Below are 27,449 nucleotides of genomic sequence, written 5' to 3'. Positions count from 1 at the left end.
TAACTTTATTATAATTATAAAATACCTAAAATATCCAATTATATATACACAATATATGTAAATTTATCAGTGATTATGTATTTATGTTTTGAAATAGGAAAGTCATAAATCTATAATGAAAAGTGATGCATATGCATGTACAATATCATTGTTTTCCTATAGTATTAAAATTGAATTAATGTGTATATCTTCCTATAGACCGACTTATAAAATTCACCAAAATTAATCAATCACGAGAATCGAGGACATTGCGAAACTTAAAAATTTTAAATTCCAAAAAAGCCCCCAAATCCCCCACCCAAACCCTAAATCTCTCGAACCGCCTCCGCTTTTCCCTCGTCTCCGCTTCCTTCTCTCCGACTTTTTCCCCTCCGGTTCCTTTTCCTACGGATCGGACGATTCCTCTTCCTCTTCTTCTCCAGCTTCTTTTTTTTCTTCCTTTTTTTCTCTCTGTAATTTACTCCTTAAAAACTAACTGTATTCCTCTTGAATTTAATATTGGCCGTCCGATCTGAGATCGTTCCAGATCTACGACGAGGATTAATTAGACGGAAGAATCATGGCGGTGACGGGGAGACCGATGAAGCGGCTGGTGAAGAGGCGAGTCACTGCCGATCTCAGTGACTTCCTCACGTTCCCGAGCGGCGGCGATCTGGCAGCCGCAAAGCCGTTCAGAACCACCGTCAGGGCGCTCCTGACGAAGCACGCGTTTCTCCCTCCCCCTTCGACGCTCTTCCCTCACCTTCTCGCCTGGCAAATCCTCTTCCGCGTGGGCGACGTAGCCGTGGACGACGGCGGACCGGCCATCGTCTGCCTGGACGTCGTGGAGGAGGATGTTGCCAGATCTAGATCCGTTTATTGCGATCAGTGTCGCGTCGTTGGTGAGTTCTCAGCAGACGTGCTGCACTCAGTTGATTAACTGCTAATTACTGATTTGTTTTTAGTGAAATTATTTTTAAGAATTGAAAGATCAATTTGATAAAGGCACCAGCTGTTTAGAATATTCGAATGCGTTTTTGGATAACTATGAGAAAACTTAATTTGATAAAGCACAAATTAAGAATTTAAGCTAATTATAGGTGGAAGTGGGACCCGTCCCGTACCCAAGTGGGCCAACTGCCTAAAAAAGTAAAGGCCCATGTAATGAACTTTAAAAATAATAATCGTATAAATCAAAACAAAATAAATTAAAGTGGGCCTCGCCAGCCGCCTAACCTATAATATCCGCTTAGAATTTTATATGGAGGCTTTTCCTAAAGTACCCCTTAATCGTTTGCTGTTATTAGGGTAGAATTGTCTTTCACTTTATAGGATATATAAAGAATTACGTAAAAGCTTTTTTTATAATTTTAGTTTCGCGCCTTTTATGTACTCATATTTGAATCTTATTATTAATTGAATATATTTTGATATAAAATGGAGTAGTAATTAATCGCGGGTATTGTCGGTTTTTGAAATTGGGTAGGATGGAGTAGCAATCCCGTGAGCGCAAAGCGGTACCATTTCATAATCAAAGCTGATGGAAATTCGATTGCTGGCTACAATAAGACGTGTGCCGGCTGCGGTGACGCCCTTCATATGACTGATTCCAGGTAAACATAATTTCTTTATTTCTGATATGGATTTATGGAGTTTGTTCAGATGTTGGGTATAGCATTTGGGGTTTATTTTGAGTATTGCAAACTTTGAAGTTCGAACTATTACTGATCATCATCTTTAGGGGGAAATAATTATGGGATTCTTGATTGTAGCCTATTCTTCTGATATATGGATTGTTCTTCCAGATGCAAGTCATGCAATCATGTAATGACAACGGAAGATGTCGAAGACTGGATGTATCAGCAGCTAGACAACACGACACATCTGTTGCATGGTGTCGTTCATGCAAACGGCTACGGCCATCTTCTTAGAGTAAATGGTAGAGAAGGTGGATCCTGCCTTCTTTCGGGACGACATATAATGAATTTCTGGGATAGGCTTTGCAGAATGCTTGGAGTCAGGTGGGGATTTCTCCATTTTTCATTCCCACCATATGCTAACTATACAGTTGGGGCCTCTGACTTGTGCTTTTATGGATGAACAGAAAGGTCAGCGTGATGGACGTGTCGAAGAAGAATGGTCTGGAGCTCCGATTGCTTCATGCTGTGGTTAACGGCCATCCGTGGTATGGAGATTGGGGCTATCAGTTTGGTGCGGGCAGTTTCTCGTTGAACCTGGACGACTATAATATGGCAATCGAGAATCTCTCCTCTCTGCCACTGTCTTTGTTTCAGGCTCAAGGAAGGAAGCCTCGGACTCGCCTGCAGGATTTGATATCATTTTACCAGTCCATATCTGAAAGGGAGCTTGTGAACATCCGTGACCTGTTTTCTTTCTTGACGGGTTTGATTCACGATCGCCATCAGCAGTCCTCGGTGAGGGCGGATGAATCTTCTCGGAAGAAACTTAGGACTACTAACTCGAGTGCTTTGTGTTCTTGGACTACTGATAATGTAAGACACGTGGAGGAAGCCATGTTCAAAGTGTTGCGTGCTGTTAGTGGATCCACCTGGGTGAGTTGGCGTGCTCTTAGAGGTGCTGTTTGCAGAGTAGGTCCACCAGAGCTTTTGGATTACTGCCTTAAAGAACTCAAGGGGAAACAGGCAGCTCCCGGCATGATAGTTGCTGCTCGGTGCATTTCTGATTCTGGTGCCATGGAGTACAGAGTCGAGCCAGGAAGCGAATCCATTCCAGGCAGTACATGTTTGAACAGCTTCCCTATGCCATGTAATGAAGGTCTTGTGGGGGATCTTAAGTATTTTTACGAGAGTCTTCTCCATCCGGAAGCAATGGCGGGTGTAGGTAAACGAGAAGTTGCAGTTAGGTCCGCCACAAAGATTCTGGATTGCAAGCAATTTGTGAAGGACTACTTGCCAGGGCATTTCCTGCAAGTTTCCAAGGAAAATACAGTGCAAGTACTATGTGAGGTTGATCTGATGGAGAATCATGATAATCCTCCGCCAGAGCTAATGGTGCTATCCGCAGATGCGACGATTGGTGAGCTGAAGGTCGAAGCAATGAGGGGGTTCCAAGATGTGTATTTGATGTTGAGAAGGTTTGAAGCGGAGGAGGTGGTTGGTTACGGTGGTGTTGGTGAATCCACTCAAATCAGACTATTGCTAGGGTCGATGGAGCGTGTGCGCATCCGGGGGAAGTTGCACGGGAAAAATGGTGCGAGTAGGTTTAGAATGGAAAGGGGGATAGAGAGATGGATAGTGGATTGCTTATGTGGTGCAAAGGATGATGACGGGGAGAGAATGCTGGCATGCGACGTATGTGGGATATGGCAGCATACTAGATGTTGTGGGATTCCGGACTCGGATGGTGTTCCGGTCAAGTTTTTTTGCCACAGATGTAGACGGAAATAAATGGGGGCTGGATAATGTTTTTGTTGATGCCGCCGCCGGTACGCTACTAAGTACTAACACTGTAAATTGTAAATATGCCTTCTTTTTTCCCAAACCAAGGTCTTGTCTAGTGTGATGAGATGTGTATGTATATGTTCCTCTTATCAGAAATAGAGTTTGTGTATATTTTGCCTCTTATCAATTTTAATCTTCTGTTGCACCACACTCTCATTGCATCAATAACCTAATACTACTATCATTTCAAAAAGATTATATGTGTTGGTAACTTGTGTTTAACTTCCACTCCAACTCCAACGATCTCATAACATATCTTTAACTTGTTCAAAATTATAAAAATCTGAAGTGTGTATGAATTAACAATACAGAAACGAAGTAGAATACTAGGAAACGTGATGGAGATGACCTAATTAATGGATGTTTGTGGCTCTTATTGTTTCTGGTTATTATTGTTTTTGGGAGTTGGAAACGAGTTCATCCCACTTTGAAAATATATGGAAACCAGCTATGCAGCAGCACCACCCCACTGCTTATTATCCCTTTATTTTGCCCACTTCAGTTTTGACTTTCTCATTTTTCATTGTGCTTTATACATATCTTGTTTGTTTGTTTCCTCTTCTTCTCAAAACTAAAGTACATGTGATTTGTAAATGCTCCCCACTTTGTTCATCTTGTTACAACAAGTCAAATTTGGCAGACTAATCTTTTATTTCCTAATACATTGTTTAATCTGCACTAATTTTGATCTCTAGGTCACATATGAGAATATAGTGCCCCTTAGCATGTCACATTCCATGCAATTAATTAAACAAAGATAATTGGCATAGTGCATATTTGATTATCCAATCCTTTTAATACATGTGGACCACATTGCCATGGGGGGTTTTTCAACTAATCAAGATTTGATAAATAGAATTAGTGCCCTTAATGTAATCTCCAATCAACTTTTCCCATGCATCTCCTCTGGGCTCTATATAAATCCATGCATGTGAGCATTTAAGTCATAAATTAATACTCATCGCTCGTATTCGAAATGGGGGCTCTCAACATAGTTTTTGGGGTTGTAATCTTGATTATAAATGGATGGATGGCAAATGGGTTGAGCATGAATTACTACATCATGACATGCCCAATTGCTGATATTATAGTAAGGAATGCTGTCCAAACAGCTCTGCAGTCTGATCCCACTTTTGCTGCCAGCCTTGTTAGGATGCATTTCCATGACTGCTTTGTAGAGGTCAGTCAAGTTGCTAATATATAGTACTAATTGTTGGTTGGTAAGACCCTTTCTCTCCGACTTGTACTAGTACGTTTGAATCGTAACTCATGTATGGTGCAGGGGTGTGATGGATCAGTACTCATCGATTCGACCAAGAGCAACACTGCAGAGAAGGACTCTCCAGCGAATTTAAGCTTGAGAGGGTATGAAATCATTGATGCTGCTAAGCGAGCATTGGAGAGACAGTGCCCTGGTGTTGTTTCTTGCGCTGATATCGTCGCCATGGCTGCAAGAGATGCTGTTTTCTTTGTATGTGTGCTTTTTATTCATTACTACTATTTATTTTTACTCATGTTCAGTGATATGATATGATATGATATGTAAATCTGCGTGCAGTCAGGTGGTCCATTATATGAAATTCCTAAAGGGAGAAGAGACGGAACGAGATCTAAGATAGAAGACACCTTTTTTAATTTACCCGGACCGTCCTTAAACGCTTCCGGGCTCATCTCCGCGTTTGGCAAGCGCGGCTTCACTACCCAGGATATGGTCGCTTTATCAGGTACTAACCGCTGCTTTTATTCATAATAACAACCGTCACTTTTCGCTGAGCGTATGTCTTACAAACATCAACTACTTTTATAGGGGCGCACACGCTGGGTGTGGCCAGATGTTCATCTTTCAAGCCCCGACTGGATGCAGCAGACCCCACTATTGATACTTCGTTCGCTAAAACCCTGTCCAAGACATGCAGCAGCGGAGATGACACGGAGCAGCCCTTTGATTCGACCAGAAACACCTTCGACACTAACTACTTTAGCGCCCTGCAGAGACGCGCAGGGGTCCTCTTCTCCGACCAGACACTGTTTGAATCCCCTGCAACTCGAGGGCTCGTCAATATGTATGCCTTCAACAGAGCCATGTTTAACATGGATTTCCAGCGGGCCATGATTAAAATGGGACAGATAGATGTCAAGGAAGGCACCAATGGAGAGATCAGAAGTAATTGTCACGTCATCAATTGAATTCATCTGTATAATCAATCACACAAGAACATCTTTGTTTTCTCAATCCTTGTATTAGAATACTATCTAAATGCGACTACGTCGAATGTTCAAAGTAATGTAATAAATATTATCCATAGTTAATATTCAGAGATTTCTAAGTTTCTTTTACCATATCATTCATTTAAATGAAAATTTTAAGCAAAATAATGCTATTATATGTTGCCAAGTCAGTTCAACTTAAGATTGTATTATAGGAAGTCATATAATCTTCTTTATCATTCAAAATCATTTTATATTACAACATATAACATCCACTAGTAACAAATTACACAAAAGAATCTACTAGTATCCATATGATGTTCTCCTCATCATCCTCATGAATTCCTCAGCACTCACTTCACCATCACCTGCACATTTCATGGGAGATTACCACAACATTATACATAAACTGAAGTAGAATTACAAATCCAGAATGCTAGAAGCAAATTTTATTAGCTCAGTTATTTGCATGTCATGTCTAGCTAGAGGAAATTATGTAGAGCAAGCTTACGATCTCGATCTGCTTCGTCGATCATGTCCTGAATTTCTTTCTCAGTGAAATTTTCACCCAACTCCTTGGCTATGCGTTGAATATCTGCAGTAGAGATCTTGCCCTGCACTCAAGTCTCAACTGATGAGCACCTATGTATGGGAATAAAGATGAAGTAGAATTTAAGATACTAGAGGGACTCACATTTTTATCTTGGTCAATAATTTGAAAAGCTTTCATGAGCTCTTCTTTGGTGTCCCTTTCTCCAAACTTGGCAGTCATCATGTGACAAAATTCATCAAAGTCAATTGCACCACTTCCATCTTTGTCGACTTCAGCTATCATTCGAGTAATTTCCTGTAGTAAAAAGCTAGAAACATTCAGACAATAGGACCATTTTCATTATTTACACAACATGATAGTAATTGTTATACTATAATCACAGCTAGAAGAACTAGCTGTGGTTAATCAGCTGAGCAAAACATATTGAGGCTAAATCCTTAATCATTTGTTAATGCAAAGTATGAAAGGCATCGATTATGAACTTTCAATGATTATAACTTAACAGCCAACATGACCTAGGCATAGAATAAATAAATGATTCAATCATAAGAAATTCTTAATACATTAGATAAAAACATAGAGATCAAACTCATAAATGTTTTACAAAGCCACTGAGCCTCTCAGAATTCACAATCACCCTACATGCGATGTTTCATAGAAAGACGACAGAAGCATAATCCTTGAAGTACGCATGTGCCACTTTGGAAAAAATATAAAATCACCAACATTTTCTTGCTGACAGAGATGCAGCATTTGTGGACTATATAATGGAAGCAAAACTACATATTATGCTATCCTCCTAAAGTATAATCACACAACTCATTACACTTCTGAGTTCAGAGAAAAACCACCAGAACAGATTTTAAAAATAAGTCATTACCTCTTCAGACATTTCAAAACCAAGAGCCCTGTAAAGCAACAAGATCAGTGATTTAGTGCAAGTAATAACTCTTCAACTTGCAAGTACATCTTAAACCCCAATGTCCACACACACCAAAAGAAGGAAGAATATACCTCATTGCAACATTCAGCTCTTTAGCATCAATTGTTCCTGCATGCAATTAGTTGAAGAAATACAACCATTAAGAATAGACAACTGTATTGACATTTAATTAATTTGATATAGATTTATCAGTACCAGATCCATCCGTATCAAAAAGTTCAAAAGCTTCTTTAATCTCCTGTTTTTTCTGTTGAGTTAATCCATGAGGGCGCCCTCTTGGTTTGTCTTTCCTGGACATTCCCCGGTAAAGAGAAGACTGCAATAGGTGAATGTAAAAAGGAATCATGTAATGGTTTGAAGAAGAACATAACCAGAAAGAAAGAATGGAAGGCAAGATAAAGAAAGAATGGAAGGCGAGATTGAAGAGATTTCTGGAGTGATAGGGAACAGACATGCTCAAAATCTGCACTTTAAATGCCATTGTATCCAGTTAAACTTGTAAAATAAAAATTGATCTAAGAAGTCAATAGAAGCCATGTTCTCCTACTTCATCCAATCTCCAACCACATACCAAAGTGGCTTCATCTGGCTGTACTCAAATGCATGAACCTAATTACCTAATTTAACTCTTTCCGTCAAATTAAAATTTATCACCTTCTAATGATAAATCTTAAAGCTATAGCAGATTATACCACAAAAAAAAAGAATGTTTGCTAAAATATTTTCCTTTTCTTGTTGTAATTTAGTTCAATTATGTGATATTCAAATTTTTCCACAGAAATTAGTAGGCTATTCAAATATTCTCAGAATGCGTACCCGCCATATCAACATAAACATCTACCATACCAATAGGAGCTCCATCAAAGATGTCAAAAGAAGTTAAATAAAGTGAATCCTTAATTTGAGGTAAAGTGAATATTTGGGATAGGCGATCAAAATATTATCAATCACGACTTTTTTGATAATAAACAATATGATAGCTAACTGACCTATGACAAATATGCACTATAAGTTCATATGGAATTGCATCAGTTAAACCAAATAATTCCACTGTCCGACCTCCCTTCAGGTAGTAACAATCACACATTGATTAGAAAACCTGCAATTACAGTAACTATTGACCCAAAATGTTGGAATCTGAAGAAGACTATACTTCCAATCAGCAAAATAGCGATTCATATGAATGAATAAAGAGTAATCCAGAAGTTGACTAGGTTGACCTAGACGGAGCTATCACGGAAACCCCTAAAAATACAAGTTACTAAACCCAATTTTGGGTTCTCGTTCTTTGATTGTCGCTCACAAGAAATTGAAAGGTCGATCTTGGTTCGTTAAATACGCCTAATTTGGTTCTAAAAAAAACATTTTTTTTACCAGAATCTCGGTACTGAAGAGTCGGAACAAGGAAAATGAGTGAAAACAACATAATACGAGATCGCGCTCACCAAATACCACGAACAGAGGAAGGGAAATATAGATGAAAATTGCTAAGTAAGGAAAAATGATCGATTGAAAAAGGATTGAATTGGAAACGTTACCATATCAATTTGTGGAAGACGATCTCGAGCCTCTGCTCCTGAATTAAGTTTTTATCTCGTGAATTGAAATGAGAGAGGGAGAGAAATCTGATTTTTTAGATTGGAGTAAAAAAAGAATGGTTAGTATATAAAGGAAAGTTGAGGGGTTAGAATGATAATTTTATAATTCAAGAGGACTAAACTACAAATTCTTAAGTTTGAAGTTGAAGCTAACTATTGAGCTTGGCCCAGTTGGTTTGGAAATCGATTTCACAAAATCCAACGCCTTGACTGATGAATTTCAGATCTACCAGAAAACATCAATCCGCTCCATTAGATTCCTGACTGCATAGATTAATTCGAGGAAAATGGAGAAGATGAATCAAGCATTTGAGAGGATGAAAATGCTGGTGGGGATGGAGGTTGATGACGAGGAGGAGCAGCGGCAGCAGCAAGAGTCTTCGTACATGGATGATTTCAATCGCAACTGCACTTTGTCAACTAAACAGGTAAAACTTTGTTTAGTCATTTAGTATTTTTCTGGAATTTTCAATTGCAAATTACAGCGGGGTTTTGCAATTTGCAAGCTTATTTTTACTTACTTTTGACAGAGACTGTATGGTTTTGCAATTTGCTTATCAGCTGGTATAACTTGCACACTCTTGGTAAGTTTCCAAATCATTTTGATTACCTAAATTGAAGAGGATGAAATCATGCCTTTGTGTCGAGTCATGTCTGCAACGGGTGAAGCACTGAAATCAACAAATTTGTATTTTGGTCTTCTGCCTCGCAGTCGATGCTTGTTTTCTTCCATCCTGTCAAATTTGGGATAACATTCTCATTAGGAAATCTGCTTGCTCTTGGAAGGTCCGTATTTCAATGACACTACGAGCTAAATCTGCTTTGCTTTTTGTCATTCTAACATGTATGTTCTCAATATGTCATCCGAATACACATTTTGGCATTGGCAATCACATGCTTTTTGTTAAGATCTCATCTCTTAAACAGTTGCTGTAGTGTATTGTTAGACATTTTCTTTCTGTATAACTTGATTGTTACTACTTACAAGACAGTTCCTTCCCCCACATTCTAGGTATATTACGAAGATGGTGCAGAGATATAAGATTATCTCTAGGTTTTCATGTTATAGATGATCAAGGAAATGCACTTGGTTCTTAAATCCTGCCGGCTGCCGTGCTGCTTACAACTGTTCTTGTCCATTAAGGACTATGATTTTTTGCTAATTGTGGAGCTCTTAGTTTCTGTTGACTGATCACACGAGACTGATATTTTTCTGTATTTTCGTTCTCATTCCTTGCTTACTTAATTGCTTTTGATCATATAGCATCCATTCACCACATAGTTTCTATGCCATTGCTCTTTCTATGATCATTTTCAAATCCAGTAGAAGTATATTTTAAATGCTAACTTTGATGTTTTTCGGTGGCAGCACAGCATTCCTTATTGGCCCTAAAAGACAATTCACCATGATGCTTGACCCAGTCCGTATATATGCTACAGCAATGTATATTGCTAGCATCATAATTGCTCTTTTTTGTGCTGTATATGTGAGTTTCTTGTATAATTAGTTTAATTTTTTGGAATGTAACTTTTTTTAACCTTTTCTTCTCCTCATTCCTAAGAGTCTCTCAAATGTCACAGGTCCGCAACAAGCTATTGACACTTCTGGCAATTGTGCTGGAGTTTGGTGCTCTTATTTGGTATGTATTGATGAATCTGCATAACTTGTGGTTATGCACTGTATTATCTGTTGTAGTCACCCCCAGCAATAGGGAGGTCGAAACTTAGACCTATTACTTGTTAGTATCATGAAACACTAATATCTCTCTAGAAGCTATAGTTGCTATGGAACGTAATGTTATCTCCTTAGTGTTGGTAAGGTAGAACTATGACTTGTTCAGCCTGACTGCTGATGGCCATGGGCTGTGGGTTGAAGCTCCTTCACATTCTTAAACCCACCTTTATTATCTTCGAAAGGATTTGGTACCAACCAACCATTGCTCTAGCATCCATCAGATTCCTCCCTCACTTTTCTTGTGATATGGAGTGATAGGCAAAGAATGGAAAAGCGCAGGAAACTTATTGATAAAATGCACCAACAAGAACTTGACTTTGATAAACTGAAAAGAAAGGAACATGAAACATCAATAATGATCTTCTCCAAAGATATCCCTATCTAACATCAAGGTGTATTTATAGGAGTCTACAATCTTAAAACAAATCAACAGCATATCAAATGCTAACTACTCAAACTAATCTTGGAAACAAATCAAATCAACATTAATTTATTCAATTAGATGGTAAGGCTATATCTTCCTTCTTTATTTGATGAGATACCATTTGATCTCTATCATCTTGTGCGAACATGCCATGTGATTGTCAAGATATATCTCTTGTCTGGAATTGTCTACCCATGCCTATCATTTTATTTAGGGACTTGGATCCTCCATTATTTTGATATATGGAGGACATACAATTGGTATTTTGGTTGGTGTGATATCTTAGTGGACGTTTCTGTTATGTACAGGTATAGTGCAAGCTACATCCCCTTTGCGAGGGCCATGGTTTCAAAACTTATGTTAGCATGCTTCGACACAGAGTTCTAGGGCACAACAACAGGCTCACAACTTGCAGCTGCAAAATGATAGAGCGAGTGGTTCACTGGAGAAAGCGAATTTGTCGAGGTTATTTTGATTACTCTCTGCCAAAGTAGAATGTAATGGGTGATTAGCATTTCTAATAATCGAATCCAACTGTTTTGGTTACTCGAATAATCTTGGTTGAGTTCCATTTCTTTATGGATGTGATTTTGGATCTATAATGATATCATACCTTGGGCTTCAAATCACAAAAAGCATGTTGGGCTTTTAATCTAAGATAAGGAGTACTCCCTCCGTCCTCGAAGAGGAGTCCCATTTCTTTTCGGCACAGGTATTAAGAAATGGTAAGAAAAAAGTGGGTGGAAAAATGTTAAGTGGTATATGAGTCTCTCACTTGTATATACTCTAGGTGTGTCGAAACGGGTAGCGGGTAATGGATAATTCCCAACCTGACCCGATATCCGACGGAATCGGGATACAGGATGGGATCGGATGTTCTTATGTTTTATTTTGGGGGTATCGGGTATACCTGTTAGTCCCGATCTACTCGATATTTATATAAGTATATTAAAAAATTTAATTTTTTATTTTGAGTGACCAAAGTTTCTTCCATTATACCCGTTAGCATAAAGATTTGCAAATCTTTTTAATGGAGGATTTGGCATAAAGATCATATAAGAAGCATCAATACCAGTTAGCCACCAAAAATTAAGTTCAAACATATGTTTGCAAATCTGAGTTATTGATTTACCATGAATAGACTTTCTTAGTCATTTCTTCCTTCTCTTTCCTGCAATACGTGAAAACTGTATTCCAAATGTTTGGATAGTATATAGAGACCTCATAGAGACATAAGAACTTAAATCATTTTCCAACTAAAAAACAATACTCATTCAATTATTAAAGTGTTAGCATATAAAATATGTAGTACATACATAACAAAATAGTAATAAGCTTATTATTATAAAAAATAAAGGGTAAATGGCTAAAAAAATCATTAAGTTTTGTCAACTTCTGGTTTATCCCGTAATTTTAAAAAATGACCAATTATAATATAACTTTGACAATTTTCAGAAGTGTCTCATAGTCAATGATTTGAGGGAAATTATGTACGCTTTTGGAAAATGAAAAGTATCATATGAACAATACATTTGACTATTTAAACGATGTCATTAATGCATTTAGTAAATTATGTTTTTAATTTTTACATATATACGCATTACGTTGATAAATTCAAAAACGTAACATTATGAAATTTTTTTATATGTGACATTTGATAAAATTGTCAAAGTTATGATATAATTGGCCATATTTGAAAGTTGCAGGATAGACAATTTGACCAAACTTCATTGCTTTTTTTGGCCATTTACCCATAGATAAATGAAAAAGTTAGATTTAAATAAAAAAGTTGTGTCAGGTCGAGTACCCGCAGCGTCGGGTGCAGAATACCCGACTCGGGTATCGGGTTAAACCTGACCAGCGTGGGACAAGTATCGGGACTGCCATTTTGTCCGGAACGGGTAGCGAGTACCCGACTCGTCGGGTGCGGTACTTGCAGGTACCCGTTTTGATACTCCTAATAGACTCCCCTTGTCCCATAAAAATAGGGAAACTTCCTTTTTTCATCTTCCCATAAAAATATGCCCTCCGTCCCAAGAAATAGGTCATATTTCTTTTTTCGTCCGTCCCATAGAAAATAGTTCATATCCATTTATGACAACATTTTTCTTCTTCTCTTTAACTTTTCATAGAAATAGTTCACCATCCACTTACACAATTTCAACTATTTTTTCTCTTTCTCTCTTACTTTACCAATTACGCATTAAAACCCATGTCAACCTTAAATGGCCTATTTCTATGGACGGGGGAAGTATAACATTTCTATTTATAGAAAGTTCTCCTAAACTCATTACCCATGTACATTAATTTTATTTACAACTTACTTCATTTGTCCACTATTTAAAGAACCATTTTGCCATTTTGGATTGTCCACGATTTATAGAACCATTTCCTTCATTCCACTTTCAGTTTGCAAACCTCACATTCTACCAACTTTTTATACACACAGTCTAATATAAAACTAATACTTTAAATGAGTCTTGCATTCCACTCACTTTCTCCTTTTACTTTTCTTCACAGAGCCAAACAATTTATTAAAACTCATGCCGAGTCAAATAGGATCTTTAAATGGTGGACATAGGGAGTATATCACTAGGGCCCACTATTAAACACTAATAATAATGTGGGCCCCACTATCCACTAAAACATCTTTTAATTACTCTGCTTTTTATCTCTCTTACTTTACCAATTATGCATTAATTCTAGTGTCATCCCGTCTTTATTTTTTTGGGACGGATGGAATATTAGTTTTAAATGAAATATGAGTTTAATGAGTTAGTAGAATGTAGAACCTATTACCATTTACAGTAATAATAATCCGGGCGGACGAACCGAAATGGAAAAACACGACTCATGTTTGCGGACGGATGGAGTATTTAAGATAAATAAGTGTGGGACAATTGAATCCAGAGGTTAGGCTATTTGAGTATTGTTTGAATCCAATGGATGTAATGAAAATTGTAGCTTAGCTATGTGATTTCCTCCCTTGCTTTTTCCTTTATTTGGAAAACCAAATTTAATTTCTAACTCCTTGTTTCTGGCACTAGGAGAAGAATCCATACAATCTGCATTTATGCACTTAAAACACTCAGAAAACCCAAATATTATTTTTTATTACTGTAGAAAATCCAACTATTATTTTATTGCATAGAAATAACTGGAAACAAAATGCTACATCATTATCAAGAGATGCAGGGTACTCAATAGTTGGATCTGATGAGATTAAGCAGTTGCAGTAGCAGCATCAGCAGCAGCAGGAAGCTTATCGGCCTTGTGGTTGTGCATCCAGACCTTCAGAACTTTCCTGCTGACTCCAATCTCCTCACAGAAGCTTCGCACCTCGGCATCACCTGCATTGTATATCTTCCATCCATTTTTGTGAGCAAACAGGCGCATCTTCTCTTTCTGGTCCTTGGTGAACTTGGTTCTGAACCTCTTTTTCGCCCCTTCTCGGACTGGTGGAGGGACCTCCACCTTCCTGTGGAAGTTCTGGTGGCAGACGCAAGCAGCGCAATTGAAGGCCTCCAGGGTGCCTTCCTCTCCTCCAGCCATAAACTCGCCACAGCCATCGGTGGCGCTTCTACCAATGGCGATCGCATGGTTCTTGAGGCACTCCATGAACATATATGTTGGTATGGTGATCATGTTCTTCTCCTCACCTGGCATATCTCTACTACTATTCTATGACTAAGCAGAGAAAAGAGCACTTACTTCTTAACCATACTTACTGATGTTGGTGTTATATAGCAAATGAGAGATGAATTGTATAGCAAATCCCATTTAATTAGCGGTTGAAAGGCAGTGGCAGGATTAGCATAAAGGTGCCCTTCATTAACTTAGTAGGAGTGGAATTATTTGCCAATGTGTAAGCACTATTTTAGTCTATTGTTTTCGTTAACCATATAAATATGCCCCGCTTTAATTACGACGCTCTTTCATTCATAAACGGAAAATTTTTCGTTCAAATCATAATTTTTAGTTGACTAAGTCAATCTCATAGCTTTCAAAATAAGCGAATTAAATTACACTAACTTTGTACATTTCTCGATTATCTAATACAATTTTGTTAAAATCTATCATTTAAATCATAATTTTTTGTTACTTCTAAGTAAATTTGGCATTGTTCTACATTATAGTAGTCAATTTCTAGAATATTAATATCATGTAAGTGGTAAAGATATAATAATGAAGAGTACAAAAGTTATGCTTTATTTTTAATCTGCTATTTTTAAAAGTTATGAGATTGACCAAAAATTAACCAAGTTATGATTTAAAAGATAATTTTCCGTTTATAAATTTATCAAAGAATTTATTGTAGCTTGCGAAAAAAAAAATTTGTGATATTGAAATATTAACAGTTGACTATTCGTTTTGCATACCCAAACTACAGCGAAATCCTATTCAGAGATGCCCAAATTTAAATTAGCCGAGGAAAAAATCAACTTGCATTAAATATCGTCTAAAGATTCTAAATGTACATTTTTGCCCTCAAACCGTTAGAGGGTGATTTAGTTTGAAAAAATTAGAAAAAGTCAATAGGACATGCATTAAGTATAGTATACAGACCGAAAATGACATTTTGAAAATATAGGTACTGCAAATATGCATCGATGAAAGTATATGTCCTAAATTTGTAGTCACTCTATAGAATCATATTGTAGTTTAGGAGGGTGCAAAAGAGAGAACGGGCAAAATTTTTAGGACCTATATTATCTGCGATGCACTTTTGTGGTCCTTATACTATCCATTTTTGCTCGTTTCAGGTGCTTTTATACTATATTACGGGCATTTTTGTACATTTACTCTCCAATCACTAAAATGAAATTTTAGTGATTTGTTTTGCGAGGACCTGAAATGAAATTTGTACGTTTTGGGGTATTTGATTTGTGATTTATTCGAATTACTTACGAATTATTATTTGGAATGGTTATAGTGCAATTCATTAATCTATAGTTGAGCCAATCCAATTCATGAATCCATAGTTTGGCTGGATTTATGAATTGTGAATTAAAATTTATTGTTATAGGATGTAATTCTCGCAAACATATGAATTTCAAAATAGCTATATATTCAATCCTCTAAAGCCGTATACATGCCTATTAAATTAGAACTTAATAAAGAATTGAAATTGTATACATATAACCAATTTTACTATAGACACGGTGAAGTTTTATGTGCTACGGTAATTAATATTTTCACATTCTCACGAACATATATAATTTTCAAAATAGCTATAGCTATACTAAGTGTACATACATAAAACATATTTAATCCTCTAAAGTTATGTACATGCATATATAAATAGATGACTAAGTATAGATTATGACGGTAAATTAGTCAAAGCATATAAATTTATACACCAATTAATGTATATCAACTTCGGAAACCTTATACGAAAGAGAAACTTATCATAAATTAAAGCATATAAATTTATGCACTAATTAAAATAGGAAAACAGAATTAATGTTGATTAGTCATAGAGTATTCACTAGTCACTACTAGTATTGAATACTACATCCGTCCCCCAAATTTTGATACACTTTAACCCGGCAAGGGGTTTTAAGAAATGTAATGGAAAGTGAGTTGAAAAAGTTGGTAGGATGTGGGTCCTACTTTTAAAGTATTAATTTTATAATAAAATGTGAGTAGGAATGAGTTAGTGAAATATGAGGTCCACTACCAAAAATGGTAAAAGTGAAGTGTGTCAAATTTCCAGGACGGACCGAAATGATAAACTCTGTCAAAATTTAGGGGACGGAGGTAGTATATATTACTCCAAATAGTATAAAAAATTCCATTTCGGTCCTGGTAAAAAATTTCATTTCAAAATATAAAAGGGTAAAAATGTACATACAAATTTTTGCCTAATGGATCTAGGACTTTTTGTCCAAAACGGTGTTTGAAAAAGTGCAAAAGCACATGAAACGAGCAAAATGGATAGTATAGGAACCGCAAATATGCATCGAGGATAATATAGGGCCTAAACATATAACACTTTCGCAGCTGGGCCATCCTGGGCTTGAACCAGAGACCTCGCCCATGAAGTAAATCATCGCACCTCGGTCCAACCAATTGGGAGAGAATGTAAGGTGCCCCTGTTTTTTCAGGGTAAGAAGGGGTAGAGAAAATGCCTCGAGCCGATGTTTGAGCACCAGGCGCTACGGCGCTGAAGTAACCCACGCAATTCTCCCTCTCTCTAAACAAGTCCCTACTTTTTGTCTATGGCTTTTTGAATTTTCTCAAAAATCAAGTCTTTGTTACTACATCAAACAAACTGAGTTATTCATTCCTATTTTTGTAATTCAAAGTCACAACACAAAACTGAGTTGGATTTGCTCATAGAAACTGCCTTCTTTACTTGGAAGTTCTGGAAAAGCAGTCACACTTGTTATGTACATGGTATTGCAGTAATAACATTTGTATTAGGTATATTGCTTTCTCTATCGAATTTGGCTCCATGTGTTAATGCTAATCCTCTCTTTCACAAGTATTAGATATCCAGGGATACCTCATTCATTGTTCTGTCGTGCCCGTGGAGGTTCTGCATAAACCTGACCTTGATCTCTCAAGTCTCGAAATATGGACAGGAAGGAGTTGAGGCTCTCTGATGAAGCTCCCCCAAGGATCCACAACAGCAGCGAACTAAACGAGCTCATGGCCCCAGGATTCCCTCCGCCCTCTGGCTGACGAATGACGGGTTGCTCGCCAGCATTTGGAGGATTGCCTAACGTATTAGTGGGCTGTTCCTCAGGACCAGCTGCAGCATTTCTAGGCGTTCCTCCACCTCGAGCTACTGGCACAGATGCCATATCTGTGTTCACAGCTCCGGGGTTCCTTGTATTTAATCTTGTGATGCGTAATGTTGATGCCAGAATAGTAGAGGATGTGATATGAAAATCTGGATGATGCTGAAAATGTGACCGACGATTTTGCATAAACCTCTGCAAAGCAGGAACCTGCCAGGATAGTTTATTAGAAATCAATCCCTAAACTAATGTGAGGACATGAATAAAAATTCAACCATATTAATTTACCGGTATCTAGCAACAAATTTTTCCATACTAGTATTTTCACATTGTTTTTCCCTCAAACTCAAAACTCAAATTCTACCTTCCAAGATGCTGCATTATAACTAAAAGAGCATATACTGATTGAAGCATGTTATACCTCAAATCTATTCCAGAAATAGAGGACAAGGTGTTGCATAAAAGCAGCAGAAGTTGAGAGAGCTAAATAAGAAAACCCTGCATGCACAACAATGGCATGTCAGTGAATAATCATGACTTGGACAATGTCATCATCTGATGCTAAGATACTAGAATATTACCATATGTATAGGAGAAAAAGTATATGTGGAACACTAAAAAGTAGAGCAAAAAGAAGCGAGGAAAGAACTTCATTGATATTGGTGTACGGACACTGCAAGATATAGAAGAAAAAACTGTATAAGTAAAAAGAATGGTCAAAAGTTGGTTGCATATAGAAGATTAAAATTATAGTCTGAGTACTTTATCTATATTTATACCAAACATCTTATAAAAATTATCAGGCAGCAGCTGTTAAATGTGTTGTCAGGTGTGGATCAGACACGGTAGTCCACTACAACCCTAGACATATAGATAACATAAAGCGGCATCGGGTGGCTTTCATTAGTTAGAAGTCAAATATTATCCACATGTTTAACTTGTTTCTCTTGCTTTTTTCATATTTCTTTTGTTGTTAGGTATAAGCTAGGGAAAGGGAACCACCTGATAAGCGTGAAGAGTTCACAGATCCAGACAAGAATCAAGACCATGAAAGCCAGAAGCTGATCATCATAAAACTCAAATAGAAAAAATAGTATTCCAATCATTATCTGGATACAGAATAAGGAGACATGTCAGTTCACTTAAAATGGGATACAAGGAGTAAAAGATCACCAAAAGAAGTTGCATGCTCACCGGTACAAAAACAAGCGATTCTATTACATGTACAAAAATCAGTTGAAAGGTTGGAAGCCTGTGTCGAGCATGATGCTGGAGCTGCACTGAAATGAGGATACAAAACGAAACATTTCAATACATCACCCAACACTCTAATCAAGGTCAATATATGTTTCAAAACAAGTCATGTAACTCTATTTCTTCGACCATGTAACTTTTGTAATGACAGCATAATGTAAGACCCAAGTTGACCGGTCTAATACTAGTTACATATTTCAGATTCATAATGATGGAAACTTAATTAATGATGCACTACTTTTACAGTCTTACATTGTATAAAGAAAAACGAGAATAATCATTTCAATAAAAGCTCATTTGTCAAAACAAACCTGTAAACTTCAGCATACGCGTCTGCGTCTCTCTCAATGTAAATGAAACGGACATTGTGGTTGTGAAGAAAACAAATAGTGACATCATTAATACACCGCACTTGGTCACAAGATAGTCTGCAAAAGACAGCAGCAGAAGAGCATGTGATGTTTTATCATCATGTGACATTTACTTTTTAGAAGACAGCGCTTAGATATGCCTGAATTTAGTGAGGAAGTGGTAAAACACTAAACCTCCAAATTTTGCAGAACTTTCAGGCTGCTCGTGAGCATAGGTAAGGTTATAAAACTCCTTTGTTTGGTAATTAAAAAGGTAACCTGCCAAATTGCAAAACATCTATTATAATGGAAGGAAACACAAATATAACAGCACTCGAGGTTAGGTATGCCTTGCTTGATTAAGATAGCAAAATCATAGTATGAAATAAGTGTTTTAACGGTTGCAAGTAATAAAGTTACACTATGAACCGGCTGATTTGATAAAATCCATTAATTAACTCAGAGACAGTTACATGGCAGAAGAGAGGTGCAAGATTCAAATTGGGGTGGCAGTCTGTTATACAATAACCAGTGAATGGTTTTATTAAAGGGCAAAAAACAAAGGAGAAATTTTCAAGCTTTGAAAAATATAACTAAGAGCACGTGACTGTAATAGTTCTTCCTGCAACATAGTTTAAATATAACTTCAAAGTTGTGGTGGAAATTTATGCTAAAACTGATGCCATACAGATACTTGATACCTTGGCCAGGTGAATTCAATAAACTATTCATCAAAATAGTGTCATATCCTACAACCCTGTTTATCAACAACTGCTGCCACCTGAATAAAAACCATATCAATTTAACGTTAATATCTAGAAACATAATATCTAAGTTGCCTTAATGTGGTAATGGCACAATTATCCAATATTTGATTTCATTTCAAGTAAATAAAATTTACTGGAAGCAGAATACATATATCAAGTTAACTTGCTATCTTATATCTAACTCATAGAAACATGCAACTCACCATGGTTAGCCAGTAAAAGTATCAATTAATACCTGAATGAGAGGGACTGTTGGTAGTAACAGCATAAACCGGTGGCACTTTTTTTACAGTTCCATAATATTGTAACAACAAAACCTATTCTACGTACAGAGTAGACAAAAGACTTTGAAACCTTAGCTCAAACTATGCAAAAGGAAAATATCAATCAAATGAGCAGTCTTTTCATCTAGAAAGTAAGAAAGAGCAACATTATATTACCGGTTGCCAAAGCAATTATGTCGAGCTGAAATACTGATATTAATTGTACGAATTCCATGCCTTGATCTAGCCTCTTCAGGCAACAAAAAATAACCCTACAAAATAATGCATCTCGTAAAAAATAGCTGAAGAGAAGGGTAAATGACACTCTGCCTCCTGAAGGGTAAATCTTACTCCCTCCGTCCCAAGATAAGCGAAGACTTCTTTTGGGCACGGGATTTAAAAGGAATTGATATTTAAAGAGTTAAAGTAGAGAGAGTAAAATATAAGAGAGAAAAGTAGAGAAGTAAAGAGAGAATAAACTAGGAGGAGAATAAAGTAAGAGAGATGATTTTTTTGCTAAAAAGGGAAATGATTCACTTATAGTGGGACATCCCAAAAAGGAATATGACTCGCTTATCTTGGGACGGAGGGAGTAAAAAGTTTCAGATGCAAAATGTAATTTAGCAATATCCTTCATGAAAACAGAAAATGGCTCAATGGAGAAAAGTAAACAAGAAATGAAATGAACCTATAAAGTTAAACCTTTTCCATTGTATACAAATAAGCCGGTTCAAATGCCTTGCTTCTCTTCTCTAGCCACTGCACTGCGATATTAACATAAAGAACAATAAGATTGCATGAGATGGAATGATATACTCCCTCTGTCCACAAAATTTTCCTTTTCGCCCATCCAAAATTAATTGCCGCTTTTCATTTATAGAAGTAGGGTCACACAACTCACAGTGCCCACCACACATTTAAAGTGTGACCCTTACTCCACTCACACACTACTAACTATTTTATTAAAACTTGTGCCATCCATAACATAGTAACCTTTTTGTTGACAGAGGGAGTATTATACTCTTGGAATGTCCACAAGGAAACACTCTCTGAAGTAAAACACATTCAAGAACTCATGTAACAACCTTAACCAAACTTTAGGAAAACTTTGAAACAAAAGCATGTCAGGATTAAGGATAATCTAACAGAACAATTTAGGTTTCAAAGAGAAGTTAAAACACCCCGGCATAGATTTTCTAGGCTTACAGAATAGGTTATGAAGGATAACTAAATCCATGGGATTGCAGAACAAAAGATCTAAAATCTCATCATTCGAAATTGAATGGACCAGAACCGTGCACCAAATGTCGCCAAAAATCTAGTAAAGATATGGGCAGAGAAAGCATCTACCTGCATAGGAGTTGAACCTGTCCAAATGTAAGATCTTTAGCCACTTTGGAATATCGAAATTCAGATTAATACCAGCAACATCCTGCATGAGTATGGGGCTCCAGTTATTTAGAACTGCATCGCAAAGTATGTCTGACGCGAAAAATAATATCTCAAAAAAAGAAGTGAACATGGATTCCTGACATATCAGATTCCACTGGTAACCAATCCATAGAAAGGGAAAGAAATAAAGCTATCATCAAAATCTAACCCATAAACCTCCAAGAATTCGCCTTGCTAATCTCAGAAAGAAAGACAAACGGCCATGCCACTTTCTACCAATATGGAATATAGCCGCCCTAAGAGATTCTTTTGGCGAAACAAAAAACCTATTGCGGGGCACATCTTCACTGGCTTTTATCACCATGTCATCAGATGCTGGCTTAAACCTTTCACTGCTGATAGAAATTTCTCTTTGGGATTCTAAAACATCACTATCAGTCTTCCAAAATTCTAATTGAGATTTCACCATCTTTGCATCAGAGTTTATCCAGCTCAACCATGAATTTGCAGCCAAATGAGGTGAACCTCCGCCATCCACATTGGTAGGTTCTTCACTTTCAGCACTCGTTTCTTTATTATGGACGTCTATGTCCTGATTATTAGGCTCGTTATGCGACCACAAGCCAGCGCTGGTGATCTGCAGGAGAGCAGGTAAAACTGAGAAGCCATCATAATCCGTTGAACAAGAAAGTTTTGCAAGTTGTACTAAGTTAGCAGCAGCCAGACTTTAGGAGAAGAGTATAAATGTCGATAAAATGAAGGATAATTTCCTACCTTAATCTGAATAAGCTGGGCATCAGACATTTGGGCACTAGAGAACTCACTGGAACAGCCAGGCTGCAGCATCCAATGATAATAAAGAGTAAAATTTACATCATAGTATTAAAAAAGGGTAGTGATGCAATATGGAATTGAAACGATTAAGCCCAAATTCCCACTGGAAACAGTGAATAATTTGATAAACTAACAACACCGAGTCACAATTTTTCTCGAATTGAAAAAAAGGAAGAACAGACGATGAAGGGGGAAACCTGCTGAACATAATTGGCGTGCATAACAACGAGGATACAGAAGAGGGTGATGGCCACTAAGAGGAAAAAGTACTCCAACTTAGCTCTGATTTTGGGGGTGAGCATCTCAGAAAAGCGCTCCTGCACCCGTATAAAGGTCTGCTCCGGATCCATTTTCAATTGCCGGAGGGGGGAGACGAAAACGAAGACGAATTATCCGGCGAATTTCTAATCTGTAGCTGCCATTTTTGGGGATTTTGATTATGGTCAGAGTTGGACTATTGGTTTTTGTCCTTCAACTCAAAACTGGAAGCTTATTCTGTTTTTCCGACTTATCCCACAATTCATATTAGCTGCCTACAATTTTCGATTTTACTACCATTTATTTAATCACTTGGTATTAGTATGAATACAAAATATTTTATGGAGTAAAGGTTACGTGTGGTCTGGTACATATGACTGCTCGTCCCGGAGGGGCTAGACGGAGAGAGAAAGTTGGCGCGCTGTGGTTGGGCGGCGATGCTCACTCGCCAGATTACGAGTGAGTGTCGATTTTTTTCCATTTTAATTTATTTCTTTAAAAGAATCAAAAAATTAAAAAATAATAAAATAATAAAATTTTCCATTTCTTCAAATACTATTGTTTTATTACCACTTTTTCCATTTTTTTTTATCATCCAATTTATCTACAATTCAAGGTTAAATATCTCATTCACCACATAGTAATATTTCTTTTTACCAAGTAACTCTCTCTTATTTATTTCTCTAAATTTTTTTTATTATCATTCTTAATTCAAGTATGGCCGACTCAAGTGGGGAAATCCATTGAATCCTGCCGGAATCGTTGGAAGAAGAAAAGGAGAGTACTGTCACTAGGGCTGGCAATTTTTTGGCACGATACGCTAACACGACACAAACCCGCACGAAATTAATGGATTTGGATCAAGGCTTATTGGGTTCGTGTCCTTATCGGGTCGACATGTTAAGAACACGAAAATTTAGTGTCGTGTTTGTGTTACCCGTTAAGAAATTATGTTTTAATATTATTGATTTTTACTATTATATTAAATACCTAAATTTGTATCGTATTCGTGTTGGATTTTGTTGTTATGAAGTATGAATCTATTGATCTTACTATTCAACAAACTAGATCGTGTAATCAGATTTTAAGTTCCTAATCAGATTCAAGGATTTAAAAATTTTAAATCATGAATAGTTTTTATCTTGTTGTTATTAAATTTTTATCGTGTTATCAGGTCGTGTAGTCGTGTAGTTATAGTGTCGTTATCGTGTCGTGTCGTAATGACCTGATAGGGCTCGTTTCAGGCATGGTTTAATGGTGGTTGTTACACTAATTCGAGCATTAATGTTGGAAAAAAGTGGTAAATTAAGTGTGCAGGAGCTGAGAAGCATTAAAGTGACTAAGTATTTGGGCGACATGATCAATTGGGAAAAGAAGCGGAAAAATTGTCCAGAACTAAAGCAAACCGATCAGGTGAAGGCAGACGGAGCGACTGGACCTGGCAGGTTTACTAGTTGATCAAGAGATGTCGAAATCAGGTAGCAGGGAAGGATGAGTCATAGGAGAGAGAAAGAAGAATGTCTTCCTACGAGCTTATCCTAGGGATTGGTGCCCCAAGCCGTCCTATAAATAGTAGAAGAAATGTGAAATAAATCATCACCAATTCACCATATATCGTCGATCAACACTCATTCCACACCGCAAGCTAGCATGGAGCAAGGAGGATAGCAACAACTGAAGGAGAAGTTCCACCACTACATCCCTCTCTTCTTCCTTGTCCAGGAAGAAGGGAGTTTAATCTTAGAAGAAACTTTTGTTCATTTATGTTTTCCTAAATCCCGAGGGATTGATTACTTAGTTTTCAGTTTTAGTTCTCGTTTAATCTTTGAATCTACCGCTTTTAGTTAATTCGTGTGCAAGTGGTTCTTATCTTTTGATCTTTGAATTTGATGTTGGAATTTTGGATTTGAGCTGGAGTTGTTGAAGTTTGTGTTAGAGTTTGTATACTAGAAATCATCTTTCGAGTGATTGAATACTGTTAAAACTCTTATTTTATTTTCCAAATGAATAAACAGATTATTTTTGTCATAATGTTGTTATGTTTTACATTTAATGGATGTTTATTGCATATTTAAATGTATAAGTAACTTAACAAAGTCTAAGTCTTTGTTTTAGTAGACCGGTTGTGGGCGTCGTTCACTTTAAGGTAACACGGTCAGTTCTAAACAAAGAAAAAGAATAATTTCACAACCTAGATAGGCTTAGACTACCTATCGTGAAAGGTTGCAATGTCAGTCCGATTATTTCTAAGCCTTACTGAAATAAGATGACGTTGGTGTGGTATAGCACTGAATGGATCTAACAATGAGACAATCTTTATGCTATCTACTGAAAGACGAGGTCTCGTAAATTATTTCTCAATCAATGTACGTTATCATTGAGCATACGGTATTGATTATGCACTACTTTGACTTACCAAATGGTGCGGGTTTTTCGCAACCCAATAAGCCTGGTATATTGGGTAGTGGTGATTAATATCTAGCGGTGTTAGGATTGATATTATGTTGAATCGTGCGCGAGGTGAGTCTCGTTTGATAACATCCTTAAGAGAAGCTTGAAATAAGGTTTTATTATTCGGAACCTAGCTAGTTGGAGTTTAATTACTCTATGAATAATAAATAAGATTTTTTGTTGAGTCCTCTCTTGGAATAAATAAGATATTAATTAATTAAGTCCATAGCAGACAATAATTAATTAATGTATGTTTCTATCTTAAGCGCGGGAAATAAATATAAAGTATTGGAAACCCGAAGTACTTGTAATTTCGGATTTGGATGGGGAGTGCAGTATTACTTCTGTAGTGGCTACTCGTAATATTTCAATTTTAAGCTTATATTAAATTGGGTTTAATTTAATTAGTAAAAAGCTAATTGGAGGAGCCCATATACAAAACCTTCCATAGATCCCCTGTCTGGGCCCAATATGTGACTTATTATAAATAGGAGAATAAAGGAGACAAAAAATACACTTAATTTTTATTCAAAATTTTCAGCCCCCCTTATTCCTAGGAGTGGTCGAATTCTTCTCCTCCGTGGGAAAGGATTTCTGTCTTCTCTATTTAAGTCCTAGTGCGCTGGTGAGATCAGCCCACCCGGAAATCAGTTCACAGTCCAGGGAACCAGTCAGAAGATCCGTGGTTTTGTACTAGAAGATCTTCACGTGGAGAAGGCGCTAGCCATCTTCGATTCTTTGGAGAATCATCAAGGTATAATGGCTGAACCTTAGAAAAGTATGTTTTAGGTTTCAATTAATTTAAAGCATGTACGAGATAACGATGAAATATTATTTTAATGATTATTTGATTCCTAAATTAAAAGATATCATTAAAATATTATTATTTAAAGGAAATAAAATATTTTGGGAAGATTTCCCTAGATTTTAGGAATATTTAGATTATTGACCATATCTAGGGATATCTTCTAATCCTAGATGATGTGGACAAGAATAATTTAATAGTTTCCTAATTATATTATATATATCTAGAATCCTAATAAGGATAGATATGTAGGATTTCATTAAATAATAAAATATATTCTCTTCCCAATCTTAATAAGGAATTAATTTAAGTTTATTTATTCATGTCCGTAAAAGATATAAATAATTAATTATTTTAGATAAATCTTATAGAAGACATGAATATGGATTAAACTTTAGTAATTAATATATTATCCTTTAATAAGATGTTTAAAAGATTATAAAAGATTTAATTATCCAGTCAATTAAATACCAACAGAATTTAATTAAGCCTTTAATCTGCACTAAGGCTAAGGATAATTAATGAAAAACCATAACTTAAATATCTAAGCGATAATTACGAACTAAGTTTGTATATGGTCTCCATCGATTGGTCCACAACTTATGAAGCTAATTTCTGAATCTTATCGCCACCCATGCTGTGGGGACAATAATCCTAAGAAATAGCAAGTTCATATAGGTGGACTTCTCAATTGTAAATAGTATGGACTAGAAAGTAGTTTCCAATATTATCGCCACCCATGCTGTGGGGACAATAATCCTAAGAAATTACAAGTTTCAGAAGTCTAAACAGAATTTACGAGATAGCTTGGTCTTGTTATCAACGCATGAGCATTGTTATGGGAGTGTGTTGTAGAAACGAGATTCTGTAATGCTAAATCTGATGGTCGTGCTTAGGCAACATTTGGCGGCCATGCCGTGCTGCGGTCTCTGGACTATTCGTCGGTGTTGTGACCAGTAAAAATGTTAAAATTTTAATGCGTATTGACCTCTGCTTGAGGGTACAAAATTTTAATTTTACAGTTGTGAGAATTTGAAAAGTTTTATGGTTTAATCTACTCAATTTCTTCACATAAGTTTATGACAAATAGTAAATATTCTGTTTTGCAGTGCAACCTAAATCGTCAACATGTCACTCAATCCTCTTTCTGCAATTCTTAAAGAAAACAAACTCGAGGGCCAAAATTACATAGAATGGAAACAAAATTTGGACATCGTTCTCACGGCTGATGAGTACAAATTTGTGCTCACTACTCCTCGGCCCCCAGTGCCGGCGGCTAACGCCGCGCAGGCAGCGCGAGATGCCCATAGACGGTGGCACAAGGCGAATGAGATGGCTAAGTGTTATATGTTGGCCTCCATGTCAACAGTGCTTAGACATCAGCATGCCGCCATGGCAACTGCCACC

General features: G+C 36.8%; 5 protein-coding genes across 6 annotated transcripts; 2 read left to right on the top strand and 3 right to left on the bottom strand.

Annotated features, from left to right (window-relative positions):
- Positions 1-276: 276 nt before the first annotated feature.
- On the top strand, positions 277-5,798 carry LOC125201422 (peroxidase 47-like). Of its 2 annotated transcripts, XM_048099517.1 has the most exons (5): positions 277-881; positions 1,466-1,592; positions 1,785-2,000; positions 2,084-3,445; positions 4,744-4,835. In XM_048099517.1, exons 1-4 carry the CDS (start codon positions 560-562, stop codon positions 3,405-3,407), a joined length of 1,989 nt encoding a protein of 662 aa, XP_047955474.1. In that variant the 5' UTR covers positions 277-559; the 3' UTR covers positions 3,408-3,445; positions 4,744-4,835. The 2 variants fall into 2 exon arrangements, with proteins under 2 accessions (XP_047955474.1, XP_047955475.1); XM_048099518.1 differs by lacking the exons at positions 277-881; positions 1,466-1,592; positions 1,785-2,000; positions 2,084-3,445 and adding exons at positions 4,399-4,641; positions 5,020-5,185; positions 5,269-5,798 and having other exon boundaries at positions 4,744-4,932.
- Positions 5,799-5,878: 80 nt separating this feature from the next.
- On the bottom strand, positions 5,879-8,822 carry LOC125201424 (caltractin-like). Its single transcript, XM_048099520.1, has 7 exons — positions 8,704-8,822; positions 7,361-7,481; positions 7,237-7,273; positions 7,103-7,130; positions 6,364-6,516; positions 6,181-6,283; positions 5,879-6,037 (listed from the first exon to the last, which is right to left on the bottom strand). Exons 1-7 carry the CDS (start codon positions 8,704-8,706, stop codon positions 5,973-5,975), a joined length of 510 nt encoding a protein of 169 aa, XP_047955477.1. The 5' UTR covers positions 8,707-8,822; the 3' UTR covers positions 5,879-5,972.
- Positions 8,823-8,929: 107 nt separating this feature from the next.
- On the top strand, positions 8,930-11,519 carry LOC125201423 (vesicle transport protein SFT2B-like). Its single transcript, XM_048099519.1, has 6 exons — positions 8,930-9,191; positions 9,294-9,347; positions 9,476-9,549; positions 10,133-10,250; positions 10,345-10,403; positions 11,231-11,519. The coding sequence occupies exons 1-6, from the start codon at positions 9,051-9,053 to the stop codon at positions 11,307-11,309; spliced, it is 525 nt and encodes a 174-aa protein (XP_047955476.1). The 5' UTR covers positions 8,930-9,050; the 3' UTR covers positions 11,310-11,519.
- A 2,565-nt stretch (positions 11,520-14,084) lies between these two features.
- On the bottom strand, positions 14,085-14,706 carry LOC125188112 (zinc-finger homeodomain protein 4-like). Its single transcript, XM_048084888.1, has one exon. It carries the CDS (start codon positions 14,586-14,588, stop codon positions 14,145-14,147), a length of 444 nt encoding a protein of 147 aa, XP_047940845.1. The 5' UTR covers positions 14,589-14,706; the 3' UTR covers positions 14,085-14,144.
- A 2,527-nt stretch (positions 14,707-17,233) lies between these two features.
- Positions 17,234-23,052, bottom strand: LOC125201470 (membralin-like protein At1g60995). Its single transcript, XM_048099592.1, has 14 exons — positions 22,726-23,052; positions 22,469-22,531; positions 21,903-22,331; positions 21,653-21,734; positions 21,005-21,066; positions 20,480-20,574; positions 19,974-20,053; positions 19,468-19,551; positions 19,234-19,350; positions 18,863-18,948; positions 18,671-18,777; positions 18,250-18,341; positions 18,090-18,166; positions 17,234-17,878 (listed from the first exon to the last, which is right to left on the bottom strand). The coding sequence occupies exons 1-14, from the start codon at positions 22,876-22,878 to the stop codon at positions 17,432-17,434; spliced, it is 1,974 nt and encodes a 657-aa protein (XP_047955549.1). The 5' UTR covers positions 22,879-23,052; the 3' UTR covers positions 17,234-17,431.
- Between the last annotated feature and the right edge of the window lie 4,397 nt (positions 23,053-27,449).

The sequence above is a fragment of the Salvia hispanica genome, chromosome 1, assembly GCF_023119035.1.
Source record: "Salvia hispanica cultivar TCC Black 2014 chromosome 1, UniMelb_Shisp_WGS_1.0, whole genome shotgun sequence".
Lineage (NCBI taxonomy): Eukaryota > Viridiplantae > Streptophyta > Magnoliopsida > Lamiales > Lamiaceae > Salvia > Salvia hispanica.
The sequence above is the reverse complement of the archived record's forward strand: the minus strand, read 5'-3'. Positions and strand labels throughout refer to the sequence as shown.